The sequence below is a fragment of the Stenella coeruleoalba genome (assembly GCF_951394435.1).
Source record: "Stenella coeruleoalba genome assembly, chromosome: 10".
NCBI lineage: Eukaryota > Metazoa > Chordata > Mammalia > Artiodactyla > Delphinidae > Stenella > Stenella coeruleoalba.
The window spans coordinates 16,229,984-16,250,163 of NC_137156.1; the positions used below are offsets into that span (position 1 = coordinate 16,229,984).

The window sequence follows — 20,180 nt, forward strand, 5'->3', positions numbered from 1 at the left end:
TTGGGGTTAACTTATGTGGTTTTTTGAATACAGCCCACCTCTCTTTTTGAATTATTAGCTCCACGCTGACAGCTTTTCAGTCTTTTTTTAAACGCCCACCACGTTTCTCCAGCCTTTGCCAAGGTGCCTGAAATACAGTAGGCATCCTTTCAATCAGTGTTTGGTGACCGACTGAATGAAAGAAGCTTCCTTTTGTACTTCTGTTGTTGGTGTGCTTCTTTCCCTGTTGGGCAGTAAGTTCTGTGAAGTCAGGGGATGACTACTTCCTATAATATCTTTCTTATTCTTTGTGGACATCACTGTTCACAAATGCCCAGAGGGAGTTAGCATTCAGACAGTACTTGTTGACCAAATGGTGGTGTTTCATCCTTCCCACCATTCTGTTATAGCTGTACTCACTGTGCTTAGTAATGATCTTCTTTTAAAGAGGCTCTATTAATTTAAAAATATATATAAAAATATTGTATGCTCATAGAAAAAATTGTATGAAAAATTGGCATCTGGATTGAGACTTATTGGAGTTTTTTCCTTATTTGATGTACTATTGATAGGTTCTTTTTTTAATATAATTATAATTACCTCTGGAAGGTTTGCTGTATTGTTTTTTTGTTTTAGAAGATGTTGGGGGTAGGAGTTTATTAATTAATTCATTCATTAATTAATTTTTGCTGTGTTAGGTCTTCGTTTCTGTGTGAGGGCTTTCTCTAGTTGTGGCAAGCGGGGGCCAGTCTTCATCGCGGTGCGCAGGCCTCTCGCTGTGGCGGCCTCTCTTGTTGCGGAGCACAGGCTCCAGCCGCGCAGGCTCAGTAGTTGTGGCTCACGGGCCTAGTTGCTCCACGGCATGTGGGATCCTCCCAGACCAGGGCTGGAACCCGTGTCCCCTGCATTAGCAGGCAGACTTTCAACCACTGCACCACCAGGGAAGCCCAATTGATAGGTTCTTATACTGTATTCTCAGTGTAGTGAACTTGTTTTCTGCTGTGAAGTCCTTGCCCCATTGGCAAATTTAATAATCTTTGAACAAACATTCTCATGTTAAACAAACAGAACCTGAATGTTTGGGAACTTTAGTTTGTTTTCACCACTTGTCTGTTTACATTTTGATTTCTCTTGGTTTAAGGAATGAACTGAATATGGACTCCTGAGTTATCTTTTCATGTCAGACTAACTTTCTCCATAAACATAATCCTGCTGTGTTAGGGAAATAGAAAACTAGTTAGGATTCTGTTTTAGAGATAAAGCATGGTAAAAGCTTAGAATTCATCTTTGAATTCATCTCAAGGAATTAAGTTCCCAGAATAGTAGAATTTCTGTAGTATGGCAGAAGTCTCTTCTCTGTGTACATTATGGTACCATTTCCCTGAACTCCACTGTGTATTGTGAAGAGCTTAGTGTATGTGAGTATATTGGGGAGATTCTCAAGATGGTGGGAGAGAGGATGCCCAGCGCTGGTGATACGGAACACTATTTTCAGGGATGATGTAAACTCGTGCGTATGGCAAATAAACATTTTTTTCCCCATTTAATCTAGCATGCTTTCTGTTTTGTCTCATTTTATTACCCTTAAAATTCTTTATATTTATTTAGCTTCTTTATCATTGGAGAAACAATACATGTTTGAAAAAGTGAATAGAAAGAAAATTCATAATCCTCTCACCCAAACACAATAATTCTCCCCTTCAGACTTTTAACCTCTGCCTATTTTACTTAATTGTAATCTCAAAACTATTTTGTGTCCTTATTTTTCCATGAGATTTTATTCCATGAGCTCTTTAACCATTTTAAGTCCTGTGTTAATTTTCTGCTGAAGGGTATACCATAAGTTACTTAACTGTTCTTAATTGTTGGATATAAGTAGTTTTCTAATTTTTAGGAAATGTACATCATACAGTAATGCTCATAAAGGGCTTTTTAAATTTAAGATCAGTATATTGTGAAAAGTTTCCAAAAGTAGAATTGCACTAACAATAACAACATTTTGGGGTTGTAGTTTAATTATATCTTCAGCATTTGGTATTATTACTAAAGTATAAGATTGTTCTTTGTCAACATCATTTTATAGAGCATTTTGATCTGTGGCAGCTATATGACATCTATCATAACTGACACTTTATATATAAAAATTATGTACAGGAGAACTGAAAATTTTGAAGAAAATTTGGAGAAGGAAACCAATATTATTTATAATTGGCATTTCGAGAGATCTATTTCTGAATATAATTGTTGAACTGCTACAAAATCAGAAACCTTCTGAAACATAGTGAGTTACAGTCAAGTAAAGAAATGAATTAGAGGCTTCCCTGGTGGCACAGTGATTAAGAATCTACCTGCTAATGCAGGGGACATGGGTTCGAGCCCTGGTCTGGGAAGATCCCACATGCCACAGAGCAACTAAGCCTGTGAGCCACAACTACTGAGCCTGCACTCTAGAGCCTGCGAGCGACAACTACTGAACCCGTGTGCTACAACTACTGAAGCCCGTGTGCCTAGAGCCTGTGCTCTGCAACAAGAGAAGCCACCACAATGAGAAACCCACGCACCGCAATGAAGAGTAGCCCCTGCTGCAACTAGAGAAAACCCTTGCGCAGCAACGAACATCCAACACAGCCAAAAATAAATAAATTTATTTTTAAAAAAAGAAATATATTGGTTTACACAAAGGAAAAACAATTCTGAAGTGTAAAAAAAAATATGAAGGTGTTTAAATTCATTGACTTGGGAACCTGTTTTTAGGAGGATGTTTAGAATTGTATTGCACAGTTGATTTACAGGCTGTGTGAAAACTGTTATTCCTTCACAGAATTTTCCTCACAGAGTCTCTGTGATGGGAGAGCGTTAATAGAAGTCGAAGGAAGACCAGCTGTAACTGTATTATGCGCTTTCACCTCCTGCTAGGATTTGTCTGTGTTGTGCCACATACAGGGAGGATGGTCTGCTCTGTTGACCAAGTGATCGAAATAAAAGGCTGCCTTTAGATGGTGGGCAAGGTACTTATTGCACACTTGAGTTAAAAAGACAAGTCTGGGGCTTCCCTGGTGGCGCAGTGGTTGGGAGTCCGCCTGCCGATGCAGGGGGCGCGGGTTCGTGCCCCGGTCTGGGAGGATCCCACGTGTCGCGGGGCAGCTGGGCCCGTGGGCCATGGCCGCTGAGCCTGCGCGTCCGGAGCCTGCGCTCCACAACGGGAGAGGCTGCGGCAGTGAGAGGCCCTCGTACCGCAAAAAAAAAAAGACAAGTCTGTCCCATGTTTGCAGGTGCTCCTGGAGTAAGCATTTAAGAAGATGTTTAATAAGGAAGAATGATATTTGTTACCATCATAACGTTAATTTCCACCCATATCAACCTTTAGAAATGGGACAGTTAATTTGTTTCCATAATCAGAGAGAGCAGTGTGGTGAGGGCACTTAGTAATTGGTGATTTGACTCCTGGGCTTTATATTATCATCTGTCGTAATGTCTCCTAAATCTAGTTGTGATTAATATTATCTGTGTGGTGGAACGGAGAAAGAAAATAACAGAATATCAACCAGAAGTAATACCTATCAACCTCTGGGTCCAGAAGAACTGGCTTTGGTGGCAGTAATCTGTAGGCTTCTCCCATCCGGGTTTTTTTTTATAGCAGGAGAGGAGAAAGAACAGATTTGAAAACGTATATGTGTTGGATAGAAAGACCTTTTTTTAACCAAAACTTTTTCCCTAGCATGATTAAATGAAGTTTATATCTAGAATATAAATTTATAAAAACATGAATTTATAGGTAATCAGTGCAGAATCAAGATCTTTTTCATTTTTATGGGATCTTGAAACATTTTACCTTACAGTGAAAATTTTCATTTCTCTCTTTTTTTCAAATAAAATTCATTCATTCATTCATTCATTCATTCATTCATTCATTTTTGGCTGCGTTGGGTATTCATTACCGTGTGCAGGCTTTCTCTAGTTGCGGCTTGCGGGCTCTAGAGCACAGGGTCAGTAGTTGTGGTGCACGGGCTTAGGTGCTCCACGGCATGTGGGATCTTCCCGGACCAGGGCTCAAATCCGTGTCCCCTATATTGGCAGGTGGATTCTTAACCACTGCACCACCAGGGAAGTCCCTTCATTTCTCTTTTGACAAATACAATGGTTAACTGTTCACCTTGGAAGCAGTTTTCATGCAATGTCACTTTTGTTTTTTTAAATCACTGCTCTTATTTGTTTACATTGGTTACTCTGTGTCTAGCTGTAGGTAGTTCCAAGATGTTGTGACTGTACCTATTGAATGCTACTTTTCTTCTCTTCAGTTTGTTTTTTGGCAGGAAAGTTTCTTTTAGCATAGTCAACCAGGAAGGATGTTCTGTTTTAAAGTCTGGTAGCAAAAAAGAACAGTAGACTTCAGAGCTCAGAAAGCCAGGCTTTAAATCCCAGGGCTGCCACATTATTGTTTTTTTCTATTCAGCTAGTACTTACTGAGTGCCTACTAAGTGCTAGCTACTGTTCTAGGTGCTAGGAATGCAGCGGTATATAAAATCACCAAAGATCCCTGTCCCCATAGAGCTTGCATTCTAGTTCTTGGGGAGAGAAATCTGATTTGAGCCTAGAACATCTTCAGCCTTCTGGAGAGTGTGGTGGGATGGGGCCCTAGATGATGGGGAGATTGATTAGTTGGGAATTTCTCTGTAAGGTTCAGATGGAAATACACTTTGTGTCCATCAGCTGGGAGTTGTGTTAGGAATAGATGGCTGAAATAGTATTTATTTGCTTGAGCTCTGCTTAAGGTAGTGTTATTTCTCAGTTCTTATAGTAGTCATTATTGATAGGCATGACATTTATTAGGAAGGTTGGTTTTTATTCTGTTACAGGAAAGCATGTTTACAGAATTGTACATTTTGTGTAGGTTTTCTGAGCTAATAAAGACTGTATCTGAAATTGGTCTTGGCATTGATTCATTAGGCTTATCTTTGTATAATATCTCTAGAAATCCTAAATAAACTGTGAATTAATAAACAGGTTGTAACATTTAAAAACATTTTTAAAACATGCAATTCAAAGCAGAATACAGTTAGATGCTGAAAATTTGTATATGACAGCACATCCTGATGTGCCAGCTGTGAGCCCTGCAGGCAGATGCATATTTCCTTTGGACAGCTGAACAAAAGTGTGGTTTAACGCAGGTGTCCACTTATCTCAGAGACTCTTACCAGGTTGATTTGCAGTGGTTTAAACATCTTTTCAGGCAGGCTGCTCTAATCCTGAAAAGTCAGACAGCATGATGGCTCTTTCATACGTGAATGTTAATTTTGAAAATTATGTGTATAAATAAAGCAGCATTTGAAAGAGGATACGTTTTAGAACATTTCTATCATATTACTGTATTCCAGAAGGTAAATAAATTCATGAAATGGAATAATGTCACGGTAATGGTGGCATCGATATTGAGGGCAAAATTTTAGAAACTGTCCTTCTCCTATTTGTCTCTACTTCATGTCTTCTGATATTTCTTCTTGTCATATTCCATTTTTTTTACCTTTAATTATCAAAATGGCAGTATTGTAACAGAATGACATGTAGATTTAAAAGCCCATTCATTTTTTTACCTTCCTAGATCTGTTGTTTTTACTTTTTCATGGCTTCCTCTAATTTTATCTATATGTGTATACATCTTTCACCTACTGAATTATAAAAAGGTAGTCTAGCATACTAGGAAGAGCATGGATTTAGGAGCTAGGTTACACAGGTTCATATCCCTGCTCCACCACTTATTAGCTGTGTGACCTTGTACAAGTTACTTAACCTCTCTGTGCCTCAGTTTCTTCATCATAGAATGGAGATAATAATAGAACCTAACTCCGAGTTTTGTAAGGGTTAAAGTATTTAATACACATGATGTGCTTAGCATGGTCCCTGGCACATAGTTAGTGCTCTGTATTAGCATTTTTAAAAAAATTTAATTATCTTACTAGTAGAGTTAACACTGAGCACAGCTATGTGCCTGGAATGAAACTATTTGCTAGAGATACAGAGCTGAATAAAACTTGTCTGTCCTTAAAGACAGTAAAATCTGAGGAGAGCTGCAAATAATCATGATAAATATGCATAGGGATAAAGTCTGGTGGGCACACAGAGGTTGAAACCATTCTTGACCAGGGTTTCAAAGGATGAGTAGTGGTTTGATGAATGGAGAAAGGAGAGAGGGCTTTTGAGCAGAAGCAGTAACATATCTAAGGAAAAGCATGTGTGCTTAAGGGTGCCTGGAAGGGAGAAGGAATAGCAAGAAGTGCACCCTGACTTGAGTGTAATTTGGAGGCGCTAATTTTAAGAGGTGTAGCTTGGAGTAGTGCAGATGAGTAATAAATAGGGTGGAAAGAAAGAGTTTGCATTCAGTGAAATGCTTAAGTCAGAATCAACATGACAGGGTGAAAGACTGAGGGAGGGTAGGGGTAAGATAGTGTGAAAAGGTAAGTGTCAGAAGCAGTATAATCTAGTGGTTATTTCTATATGCCCTTTATTCATTATATGTTAATTATTTTCTTGTATGTTATTGATACTAATTTTTTTGTTATTTTAAGTACAATTTATTGAAATATAATTAACATGTAATGAAATCACCTCTGATGAATTTCGTACAGAACATTTCCATTGCACCTGAAATTTCCCTTGTCTCCTTCTGTGGTCAGCTCCCCCAACTCCCACCCCCAGCAAACAGTAAACACAGTCCTCGGAAACCACTGTTCCGATTTCTGTCCCTATAGTTTTGCCTTTTTCAGAATGTCAAATAAATGGAATTATAGGCATACCTCAGAAATATTTTGGGTTTGGTTCCAGACCACTGCAATAAAGCAAACATCACAGTAAAGCAAGTCACATGATCTTTTTGCTTTTCAAACGTATATAAAAGTTGTGTTTACACCATACTGTAGTCTCTTAAATGTGCAATAGCATTATGTCTAAAAAATATATTCATACCTTAATTTTATTTTATTTAAAAAAATATTTACTTGGCTGTGCTGGGTCTTAGTTGCAGCAGGTGGGATCTTCACTGGGGCATGCGGGATCTTTAGTTGCGGCACGTGGGATCTTTAGATGGGGGTGTGCGGGATCTAGTTCCCTGACCAGGGATCGAACCCGGTCCCCCTGCATTGGGAGCATGGAGTCTTAACCACTGGACCACCAGGGAAGTCCCCATACCTTCATTTTAAATAATGCTTTATTATTAAAAAATGCTAAGCATCATCTGAGCCTTCAGTGAGTCACAGTCTTTTGGGGGGTGGAGGCTCTTACCTTAGTGTTGAGGGCTGCTGACCGATGAGGGTGGTGGTTACTGAAGAGGGGTGGCTGTGGCCGTTTCTTAAAATAAGAGAACACTGAAGTTTGCTGCATCGACTGACTCTTCCTTTCATGAACAGTTTCTCTGCAGCCTGCAGTACTATTTGATAGCATTTTACCCACAGTAGAACTTTCAAAATTGGAGTCAGTTCTGTCAAATCCTGCTTCTTTGTCAACTAAGTTTATGTAATAGTCTAAATCCTTTTTTGTCATTTCAGTAATCAATTAAGTTTGCAGTCTTATGTGGGCGCTGTTCATGCTGCCCTAATTAATTACAGTAGTGACATTAAAGACCACTTATCACACATCACCACAACAAATATAATAATGAAAATGTTTGAAGTATTGTGAGGATCACCAAAATGTGACACAGAGACAGGAAGTGAGCAAATGCTGCAGGAAAAATGCTGCCAATAGACTTGCTCCATGCAGGGTTGCCACAAACCTTCAATTTATAAAAAACTCAGTATTTGGAAAGTGCCGTAAAGTGAAGTGCAATAGAATGAGGTATGCCTGTATATGTTACTTTGTTTCTTTTTTCACTTAGCATGATTCATTCAGTATTCATACATGTTGTGATTATTATTTTTTTAACATCTTTATTGGGGTATAATTGCTTTACAATGGTATGTTAGTTTCTGCTTTACAACAAAGTGAATCAGTTATACATATACATATATCCCCATATCTCTTCCCTCTTACATCTCCCTCCCTCCCACCCTCTCTATCCCACCCTTCTAGCTGGTCACAAAGCACCGAGCTGATTTCCCTGTGCTATGTGACTGCTTCCCACTAGCTATCTATTTTACACTTTGTTGTGATTATTAATAGTTTGTTACTTTTTATTGTATGGAATTATTTCACTGTATGGATGGATCACAGTTTGTCTATACATTTAGCAAGTTGATGGAAAGTTGTGTTGTTTCCAGTTTGGGGCTATGAAGAATAAAGCTGCTGTAAACATTCGTGCACAGGTCTTTGTGTGAATTATGTTTGCATTCTCTTGGGTGAATACCTAGGAATGGTATTGCTTGGTCATATGGTCAGCATCTGCTCAGCCTTTTAAAAATTGCCAAAGTGTTTTCCAAAACAGCTATACTATTTTGCATTTCCACCAGCAGTTCATTTGCTTCACATCTTGACCAAAGCTTGGTACTCCCAGTTTAATTTTAGCTGTTGTGCTAGGAATGAGTAGTATCTCATTGTGGTTTTAATTTGTTTTCTCTGTTGGCTAATGATGTTGAGCATATTTTCTGTGATTGTTTAATATCCATGTATCTTTGATAAAGTTTTATCACCTTCCCCTCTTTTTGGTGACCTTAAGTTAGGAAACTGTTTCTTAGGTAGCCACATACAGCTATTTCTTAGGACACAGAAGAAAAGAAATTGATAAATTGGACTTCATCAAAATTAATTCCTTTGGCTCCCCCAAAGATACTGTTAAGATGAAAAGATAAGCCAGGGATTGGGAGAAAACATTTCCAAAACACATATCTCCTAAAGGGTTTATACCAGAATATCTAAAGGACTCCTACAACTCAACAGCAGGGAATCTATTTTAACTTGGGAAAATTTGTGTGTCTCTTTATCATTATTTTTCATTGCCTTTTAAAATTTTGATATATTAGAAACTTGGAATTTGGGGGAGAGGGGAATGAGTGGGTAATTTCTCCTGTGGTTTCAAAACTTAAAATTTACGTTTCCAGGATTGAGGAACAGGTCTGATAAAGTATATATTTTTTCTTTTTCTTTTAGACCTTTTTTTTTTTTTTTAAATTCTGGAAAGGATTTGTTCAGCTCTTCGCTCTGTCTGCAGTTTACTGTGGTGGACACTTACAAGCTCCACAAAGCCAGGGATTCTGTTTGCTATTATTTTACAGCTTTACTTTTTGTTGTTTTTGCGGTGCGCGGGCCTCTCACTGCTGTGGCCTCTCCCGCTGTGGAACACAGGCTCCGGACGCGCAGGCTCAGCGGCCAGGGCTCACGGGCCCAGCCGCTCTGCGGCATGTGGGATCCTCCCGGACCGGGGCACGAACCCGTGTCCCCTGCATCGGCAGGCGGACTCTCAACCACTGTGCCACCAGGGAAGCCCAGCTTTACATATTTTACATTAGTTTCTGTACTTACTACATTGTCTGACTCAGTAAATACTTACTGAGTGTATTTGTTAAATATGAAGTATGCATTTATTTTTTTCCATATTGTTCTCAGTTCCAGCAGCATTTATTTTTAAAATTTCCCTTCCCTCTTTGATGGTGCTCTTATCATGTTTGTTTCTTAATTAATTATGAGTTTCACATGTCCCATAACAAATTACCAGAAACGTGGTTGGTTAAAACAACACGCATTTATCATCTTACGATTCTGGAGATAAGTTGGGCATGGGTTTTACTGGGCTAAAATCAAGGTGTTGACAGGGCTGCATCCTTTTCTGGAGGCTCTAGGGGAGTCTTCTTCCTTGCCCTTTCCAGCTTTTAGAGGCCACCACATTCCTTGACTTGTGGCCCCCTTCTTCCATCTTTAAGGCCAGCAATGCAATGCCATCTCTCTCTGACCCTTCTTCTATCTTGATCTCTCTCTCTATCCAGCGATGGGAAAGATCCTCAGCTTTTAAGGATAATCCAGGTTAATCTCATCATCTCAAGGTGTTTAATCTTAATCACACCTGCAAAGTCCATTTGCCATGGAAGGTAATTTACTCTCTGGTTCTGGGATCATGACTTGAACATCTTTGAGAGACCATTATTCTGCCTACTACATGCAACATTGTTTATTAGTTGATGTTTTACATCCCTAATGTGTATTTCTGTTTTATTCTAGTACTACTGTTTTCAACTTTAGTGTTACTTTATGTATAATTTTTTACTTTATAACATGTCCTATTATTTAATATGGCTATAATATTCTAATGTCCCAAAGAATGTTTCTCTCTGTAATTGAATTTAGCATGTTGATTTTAGTTTCTTAAAGATCCCCCCCCAACCCCTGTGAGAAAGTTTTATAGGTATTTTAATTGGATTTTAAGGGGGAAAAGTTCCTGGCACTGATCCCCATTTTGCTGGCATCCATCTAGCCTGGCCTCATCTTTCACTTAGTAATTTTTATCTCTTACTCAGTGTTCGTCACTCACTGGTACCATTCAGGTAGAAAATATGCTTTTAGTGGTGTGTGGAATGTGCTGTCATATAACTTTTGATGAAAGGGCTATTTGTACTGCTGGGGAAGAATTTTTCTCAATGAAGAGGTGAAAGAAGATGAAACTGTACTGGCAGATGAGAAAGTTTTTTTGAAAAAGTTAAACCACATGTAGCATCAAATGCTCTTTTGTGTAACATTAGTAAACTTGTTCATGGGCTTGTGAATTCAAGAAATCTGTCTTCCAGCAGAGTTAGCTAGTGCCTGCTCTGGACTTCTCCAAATTTAAGAGATTTGGAAATTGAGCTCTTCCAATACCATTTATAGAGGTAGGGACTTCCCTTAACAGCTTGAAGGAAAATTTTTTAGAGAGAAAAATATTTCTTTACCATGAAGTCAGTATTGAACTTTTAACCTGTCAAATGCTGATTATTGGATCAAGCTCCCATTATGGTAAAAGTGAAAAATCTGAACATGCATTTAATGGAAAAGGCTTTTTATAGTATAGTTCTTCACAGAGATAGAAAGAAAGGCATTTTTTTCTTTTAAAGGTTGATAGAGTTTTTAGGTGGTTTTAAAGTGTTGGTCTGATATTTCTTAATTAGAATGAAATGACAGGTTGTCCTACTTTATTTATGTACAATCAAAATTAAGAGAGCTAATGAGAGAGTTCCTCTGTATCTATGTTGATGTGTATCTATAATTTATTAACCTTTGTTACTCTTGAAAGGATTTGAAATGTCTTGGGATAAAATCAAGAGGTAGTAAAACCCCAGCCAGATTCATGCAAGTATAAAAAGCCTCACACCGAGTAACAGCGAAACGTGGATAGAGAGTGCTCTTTGCACATTCTTGATAGAGTTAGCCTGAGCGATGCTACTGAGATTGTTCAGTTAACCCTCCAATCACACTTCCTTTCGCAGGTAGAATATAAAGTGTAGCCAGCACAACATGAGCTACAAGGTCTCACATAGCCTTCCTTCCCTGATTATCTGACCTCATCTCCTACCACGATGGCCCTCATTCGCCATCACTTCTGTCTCTCAACCCCTGTATGTGCTCTTCCCCCTGGACGTTCACGTTGGTGCTTCTGATGTTGGTTCACGTCCCAGTATCAATGCTGCCTGTCCAGAGGTTGACCTGGACCACTGTAGTAAAATTGCCCGCTCCTCCTCCAGCCACTCCCAGATTTTATTTTCTTCATAGCATCTATCATGATAGGAAATGAACATTTTCCGTTGTTTACCTGTTTGTCTCCTCCAAATAGAATGTAAGGCCCATGAAGCAGGGACTTGGTATTTTCACCATTAGGTCCCCCGTTCCTAGAACAGTCATAGTGCTTGGTTGGTGCTTAATAGATATTTGTCAAGTGAATGCATGCACGGCAGAGGTGATTGGTGGGTGAGCGTTTGGGGGAATAGTTGTTGCCTGGTTAACTTGAAAGTCCAAGTTCAGTTGGATATCGTTTTGTGATCAGTTAGTAATGACCTCGGTGTGTAAAGGAAAAGGGAAATTCACAAAACGTGCCCCTTATGTGCCATTCCTAGATAAGATATACTAAGACCACTTGGCTAGAATTTAGCAGGATACCTTCGTGCCTTAGTTCCCTCAGCCTAGGAAATAACAGTAAGTGTCTACTGCTGAGGGACGTTCTGAGGATTAAAAGTGATGGTGCATGTGGTGTGTTAGCACGGAGCCTGGGACGTGGTAATTGCTCAAGAAATGTTAACTATCAACGGTGTCATTAGTAGTCTGGTTGCAACTTATCTAGCTACTGGTTGTTCAGAAAAAAAGATACTTCAAGTGCATATGAAAGCTGAACTTCTGACTGCAGGACAGTATTAGCCTGTTCTCTGACGACTCTTTTATTTTAGCCTAGTTGGCAAAATTGTGTTTGAGGTGTGTGTTAGTTTCCTAGGGCTTCCTTAACACGTCACCACAAACTGGGTAGCTGTCTTAGCCATACTCTAAACCTGCACTTTCCAGTGTGGTTGCCAAAAGCCACAGGTGAATATTTAAGTGAATTAAAATCAAAATTCAGTTCCTCAGTCACAGTTAGCTGTGTTTCCAGTACGCAGTAACTACATGTGGCTAGTGACTACCATGTTGGACAGCCCAGTGTGTAAACATTTCCATCCTTGTAGAAAGTTCTGTTGGAGAGCACTGCTCGAAACAATTAGGAAACTTCAGAATAGCTCTTTTATTTGCTTTAGGTGGCTTTGTATAGGTTTGTTTCTTCAATATATGTTGAGTTATAAATTTGGAGTAGTTCATAATAGCTGAATAAAATATTTTTATGGGTTTCTTTTAAAAGTTCTGCCGCAGAATGACTCATTAATGTTATTTATGAATTGTTTATTCACCAACTCCTTTCTTCATTGTCAAGATCATATGGAGTCAGTAATAGAACATACCGCATGTCTTTTTTTTTCCTGTATGGTTATAACTAAGTGCCTGAAGGACATAAGATACTGTTCTATTTATTTTATTTGAATTATATGCCAGAGACTAAGCTCTTGTGTATTCAGGGCTACAATTTATAGTGTTAATTAAGAACAGCTTTCCTTTTCTTCCCAGAATGAATTCAATATATTCCTCATTACTGTATGTGAATCTTGAGTTTGTTCTCACTCCGGACTGCTTTTTCTTCTCTCCCTGCCTTCCACCCTGTTCTTTTTGCCTCCCAGCCTCTCCCTCTTCCACTTAATTCCCCCTCCCCTGACTCTTCTCTCTCTTTCTTCAGTCTCCTCTTCTTTCTTTTTTTTCTCCCACTGCTTCCTCCAGCATCCTCCTTACTAGAAATGGAAGTGACACAACATTTTCTTTAAAGCATTTAATGAACTTCCCCCCTGCTTTTTGTAATCAAATGCTTTTTTCTCTTTTTCTTAAAGTTTGGTAGAGCCTTCCTTTTGAAGTCCTGGATTCCCCCCATACCACCCAGCGATTACTGATCAGGAGTAGGCAATATCTATTTTTCTGCCTTAAAAGTGAATGTGATAATCAAGTACTTTTTCAAAGTCAGAGGATATATTTTCAGCTTGATGCATTTCAGAATTGATGCATTCACGTCAATTCTGTGTGACCATTAGGGTAAAAGAAAATCTTCATCTCTTCAACACCCACACCCATGCACACACTTTAAGTTTTGTTTATTATTTATTTATTTATTTATTTTTGCGGTATGCGGGCCTCTCACTGCTGTGGCCTCTCCCGTTGCGGAGCACAGGCTCCGGACGTGCAGGCTCAGTGGCCATGGCTCACGGGCCCAGCTGCTCCGCGGCGTGTGGGATCCTCCCAGACCGGGGAACGAACCCGTGTCCCCTGCATTGGCAGGCGGACTCTCAACCACTGCGCCACCAGGGAAGCCCTAAAGTTTTATTTTGACATAATTTCACACTCACAGAAAAGTGGTGAAAATAAAGAATTAACATATACCATTTACCCAGATTCCCCGAATGGTAATTTTACCAAATTTACTTATTGTTTTTATATATAGACATTTTTCCTGATCCTTTTGAGAGCAAGATGTAAACCTGATGCCTCTTTACTTCTAAATGTCCTTATATTTAAAAAACAAGGCTATTCTCATATCACTGTAGTCTAATTATAAAAATCAGGAATTTAACATTGTTAAAATACTATCAGTTAGCGTGCAGACCTTATTCAGATCTTGTTAATTGTTCCAATGTCCCTTGTAGGAAGAGAAAAATCCCAGATCTAGACCCAAAGTTACATTCAGTTGTCAGGTCTCTTAAGTCTCCTTTAACTGGAACATTTCCTCAGTTTTTTCTTGAGTTTCATGACCTTGACATTAAAACATTTGACCAACCTCAACCTTTTTTTGGGGGGGATGGTGGCAGTAATAACAGCCCTTCTGAGATATAATTCAAACACCACACTATTCTCCCATTTAAGTTGTGTAATTCAGTGGTTTTTAGTATATTCACAGAGTTATGCGACCATCACCACAGTCAATTTTATAATATTTTCATCACTCCAAAAAGAAACACAGTACTCCTTAGCAGTCCCTCTCATTTCTTTCACCACCCGTCCATAGGTAATCACTAATCTACTTTGCCTCTGAAAATTTCCCTATTATGGTCATTTCATATGCATGGAATCAGACGATATGTTGATTGGTTTTTTCCTCTGGCCTTTAGCATAATGTTTTAACATTATTAATACTTCATTTCCCTTTATGGTTCAATGACACTTTGTTGTATGGACATGCACCACCTTTTGTTTATCTATTCATCAGTAGATGGGACTTAGGTTGTTTCTGCCTTTTGCATATTATGAATAATGCTGTGACTATTTGTGTACCAGTTTTGTCTGGGCATACGTTTGCATTTCTCTTGGGTATCCAGCTAGGATTGGAATTGCTGGATGATATGGTTTAATGGTTTGAGGATCTGCCAGCCTGGTTTCCAAAGGAGCAGCCCCATTTTATTGCATTCCCACTAGTGATGTGTGATGTGGGTTCCAATTTCTCTATATCCTTGCCCACATTTGTTACTGTCTGTCCTTTTGATTATAGCCATCCTAGTGGGTATGAAGTAGTATCTTATTATGGTAAAATATACACAACATAAAGTTTACTATCTTAATCAATTTTAAGTGTATAGTTCAGTGGCGTTAAATACATTCACTCTGCTGTGGAACCATCACCAGCATCCATCTCCAGAACATTTTCATCTTTCCAAACTGAAAACCTATGCATGTTAAACAGTAACTGCCCACTTCCTCCATTGTGGTTTTGATTTGCATTTATTGGTTGGTTAATGATGTTGAACATATTTTCATGTGCTTATTGGCCATTTGTATATCTTTCTTGGAGAAGTGTCTAGTCAGATCTTTTGCCCATTTTTAAATGGCTTATTTGTCTTTTTATTGAGTTCAAGTAGTGCTTTATATATTCTAGATTCAGGTCTCTTATTAGGTATATGATTTGCAAAAATTTTCTCCCATTTTCTATGTTGTCTTGTTATTTTCCTAGTAGTGTCCTTTGATGTACCAAGAGGTTTTAATTTTGATCAGTTTGCCTTTTTTATCACTCATTCTTTTGATGTAATAGTAAGAAACTATTGTCTAATACAAGATTCATCTAGATTTATGGCTTTGTTTTCTTCTAAGAATTTTACAGTTTTAGCTTACCCGCAACTTTTTAACCTTTTAACTCCTCCCTCCACATGTTATTCTGACTTTTCTCCAGGGAACCCGCTTCTTATTCAGTCCATGTGCTACGAGATTGGGTGCAATACTCCCTTTAAACTGTGATGTCGCCAACTGCATAGGAAAGCATTTTTGTTTTGGTTCCATTATTGAATTATTTTATATTGTACTTCTTTTATAATGTCTTTTCCTCAACTGATATGTTGGTCATTCACTGGGAAATTTGATCAACTCTTCCTTCCTTATCCTACCTGTATTTCTAATATCGTGGGCAATCTGAGTGTCCATATGGAATGTCTCACCAACACTCTAACCGTATTTCCTTACTTCTCAACTCCAGTGGTTATCACCTTTATCAAACTCTTTCAGCAAATTGTTCTCATGACTAGATCTTGGACCTTGCTGTTCTTCAAAAATACTAAATACCTATATCTGTACTCGGTTATAACCTCCTATTCTCTTTTCTCCTTTATCTCTCTCCATCCTCGCTCCTCTTTCCCACCCTCCCTTTCCTTTCATTCCTTCCTTCCTTCAACCCCCAGCTACTTTATTTCTCCTTTCTGGTTCTGCTTCTTCTTTATCTATCTAACCTATACTTACAGTTTCATGTTATCCAGCATAGTTTCCTTTTTTCCATATCCTTCACATCTGTCCTGTAAATCTCTGTGCTATTTCCCCAGACTTTTGAACCTTCCTGGCACTTGTTAGATGTTTAACAAATGATGAGTGAATGAATAAATGATGGAATGAACAAATGTTGGGTCAGTCCATTTGACTGTTTCGTTCCTACATAAGATCTGCTGGGCCCTGAGGAAAATGACAGCTATACATGGAGTCATTGTTAAAAGTTCATGGTATCTAGTTTCAACTGGTATCTCAATACCGTAGCAATTTTTATGTGTTTCTAGTCTTCTCTTTTTTTTTTTTAACCAGGTATTAAACTTTTAACAGGTATTTTAAACATCCACTCTGTTCTTATTTAACAATATGCTTGCTCACTCATAGCAGATGAACTTGCTTCTTATTTCACTGAGAAAATTGAGGCCAACAGATGGGAATCTTGTTTAATATCCTCTTTGACTTCTACAAGAGTAATAGCATCTGTTTTCAGGCTCCCTTCGTAACCCCTTGTCTCAGAAGATGACTTGGCCCCTCTCCCATTCTGGCTTGTGTCTCTACTACCTGTGTTTTGGATCTTACCCTCTCTACTTCCTGAAGGACCTAGCTCCAACAATTTTTTCTTCTATCTTCAATTCCTTTTTATCTATGGCCTTTCTCTCCTCAGCATGTAAACTTTAAAAAAGAAAGGAAGGAAGGAAAGAAAGAATTAAATGTACTAACACATGGATACTCGATTTTTTTTTTTTTTTTTTTTAGCTATCAGGAGTCCTCTTTCTCTTTTTTCTACCCAGCTTTCTGTAAGAGTTGTCTGTATGAGCTGTCACCATTTTCTTACTTATGATTCATTACTACCGAACTGGGTTCATTGACCCAGTTATACCCAGGTATACCCATTTTAGTCTTTATGTTACTTGTCATCTCTGAAGCATTTGACACTGCTGGCTACTTCTTCCTCTTTGAACTCTCTGTTATCCTGGGTTTGATCACATTCTATAAGGAAGCCATGTGGATTCTCTTAATAAAACCAGAACTTAATGGTTCCAGTGGTTCTAGGTGGACACATCCATCTCCAGTTAGGTAGGTTTGTTTAGGACTAAATATCTTACTTTCTCTGAGATTTACTTTGCCTTTGACAATTTCTCAATAATTATTGTTACTACTACCATCATGCTGGGCTGAGTGGTCACAGGCAGAGCTGGATTCAAGTGTGTTCTGTCAAGTCTTCCCTTATTTCCTATAAGGTACTGAGGCCAAAAGAATATTTCAAAGAGATGTGACATTGCATTTTAAATAAAGTGTTTTTAAAAGGTTCTTCTTGTCTCAGTTGAGTTCATTGCAACATCATTGTATAATAATGAACGATTAGGAGTGACAAAAATGCTCATCAGTAGGGGAATTCATCGCTACTGAACTGTATGAATGCATTATGTTATATCCATATGTGAGAGAGTAGGCAGCTAGTAAAATGAATGAAGTAGACCCAGATGTATTGATGATGTATAGAAAAACAAATCAAGCTGAGGTCTGTTATTTTATCTGTTATCTGTCTAATAATTTGTTATGGAAGAAAACGCTACAGAACAGAATTAGGTGTAAATGTTTAACACTTGGTACCTACTCATCAAACTGTTATGAGTGATTTCATCTGAGGAGTGGAAAGTGTTATGAGTTACTTTATTTCCTTTTTATATTTCTATTTTGTGATAAAACAATAATGATTTTGAGGATTTTAAATGTAGAAGAAATATCAACTTATGACCTTTTGTTACCTGTCTTGCTCTCCTTCCTCTAGCTTCTTGGGCTACAATCTTTGCTTTTTTCATTTTCCTTCCAAACTGTAGCCACTCTAACTGAATGCCCTTAGTGGGCTTCTCCTATCTGAATCCTTTTTATCCCTCAAGAGCCATCTCTGGTTCCCTGAGGAGCATTGCTGGATTACTCAGATGTGTTTTATTATCTTCCCTTTGTGTTCCCATGGTACCCTGGGAAATCTTCCTTAGTCACTTGTGTCTAGGGCAGGAGCTGTTATTTGATTTTGTATTCCACGGACCTGAGCGGGGTACCTGGCACATGGTAGAAATTCATTAAAAGGGGTTTCAGTGTTAAAATAATAAAGCATAAAATTTGGAGTAGATCTTCTTAATACCAGCATGTATCCTTTTGTGTAGGTTGTCATATTATGCTATTTTCCTTGAAGCTCTGTGTGAAGATACATGTTTTAATTAAACTGCAATTTATATCTCAGGATATGTTGAGTTTATGTTGATAGGCTATCCTAATAGAACTCCAGGCAGTTTATTTAAATGTAATATGATTACTTCAATTATAATTGGAGGACAGGAGAGTGATAATTTCATACTTCATTGTAACACAAAACAACATGGAGTATTTCTTATAATATCTCCAAATGCATTAAAGAAAACTTGCATTTATGTGCTTCGAAATGTGTTATGATAAACAAAAATTGCTGTTTCTTCTGCATGTAAATTGCTTGTCTAACAGTTTGTTTTCTTTTTAGGTTCAACAGATAGATCGTGTGGTAGAAGTTGTGGAGGAAACAATTAAAGGTAATTGTTGAAAGTCAGATAAGCACATGTATATATTATTTGAACTGTATTATAAAATACTACTTAGTTAATATTGTTAAGCATTTTTATGGAAGTTATTGTTGGACAAAAATCATAAAATTTTGTCCTTGACTGCTTTGTGCATTGGCCAATCCAATATAGGAGGCATATATTTGGTTGGCTTATAAATGTCAGGAATAGTCTTTTTAAAAAATCTTATTTTTATTTTAGCGTAAAATAGATTTAATTTGAACCTGAGATCAGGAAGACAGAATTTAATTTTAAAATAAGGAAACAGCTTTATTTTCAGTTTTATTGAGATATAATTGACATTATTTGCTTGTTTTTATATCACATAATTAGCTGCAGTTATCCCTTCTGAAAGTATTTTAAAAGTAGTATTCAGTTTTGTTTCCTCTTCTATGTATAATTTTTGTAGTTACAGAAAATAGAATTATGCTTTGATTGTTTTATTAGCCAGTGTTCTTTGAAACAGATTCTTATTGAAGCCACTGAGGAATAAACCATTCTTAATTCTGTGGATTAATTTGTAAATATAGTCTACTTTTCTTCTGTTAGATTAGTACAAATGAAAACTGATAATATGATATTAAAATATTAAGTGAATTGAGGTTCTCACTTAAAATTTTTACCATTTTTTTTTAATAAATGGGAGTTTGTGTTTTAAAAAAAACAGTCTACTTCCATCAAATTGAGATTTTTAACCACATACCCTTCCTGCTGGCTTGTATTTACTACCTTCCACATGCCTTACATACCTTGCACATTTTGAGTCTTTAATTTATTAGGTGACCACAGAATATGAGAATTTTAGACTATACCTTAGTCTTCCTTGAAATCCTGAAATAAAATGAACTGTCACGATTAAAAATTTGTAGCAGTGATAACTTTGAATATTGTTTTTCAAACTATACCTCAACCCCATCTTGTAAGGTCTAGAAGTATCACTACTAGCATTTATTGTGCACTTACAGTGTGACAGGCACTATGCTAAGCATGGAGTAAGTCATTTAATTTTACAACAGTACTGTGAAGTACAGTGGGTACCTCCTCTGTTTTCCTCATTTTTTAGAAGAGGAAGTTGTGACAGAGGGGCACACAGGTAGTAAGTGCATGGTTGGAATCTGAATCTAGGCAGTCTGATTCCGATGCCTGTTCTCTTAAATCTCTACATTCATACTATACCATGATGGCTGTGCTCTCTCCCAGTTGAGAGTCACTGCCTTAACGGTTGTTCAGTTGAACTTCTTAAAGCAGTGCTTCAGGATGCTTGAGGGTATTGTCGCTTGAGTACCAGGCATATACTAGCCATTAAATACTTTAAAAAAACTGAATGACAATAAAGATCATGCAGGAGGAAATCTA

At 37.8% G+C, this 20,180-nt stretch overlaps 1 protein-coding gene across 11 annotated transcripts in view; it reads left to right on the top strand.

Annotated features, from left to right (window-relative positions):
* Positions 1-20,180, top strand: part of CDKAL1 (CDKAL1 threonylcarbamoyladenosine tRNA methylthiotransferase) — an 819,912-nt gene that overhangs the window by 166,558 nt on the left and 633,174 nt on the right. For all 11 annotated transcript variants that reach the window (XR_013830328.1, XR_013830329.1, XR_013830330.1 and 8 more), the window contains one exon: positions 18,746-18,794. Coding sequence is in view for 8 of the 11 variants with exons in the window: in XM_079935371.1 (XP_079791497.1) it covers positions 18,746-18,794 (49 nt within the window). In the remaining 3 variants the exon portion in view is untranslated. The remainder of the gene's footprint in view (positions 1-18,745; positions 18,795-20,180) is intronic.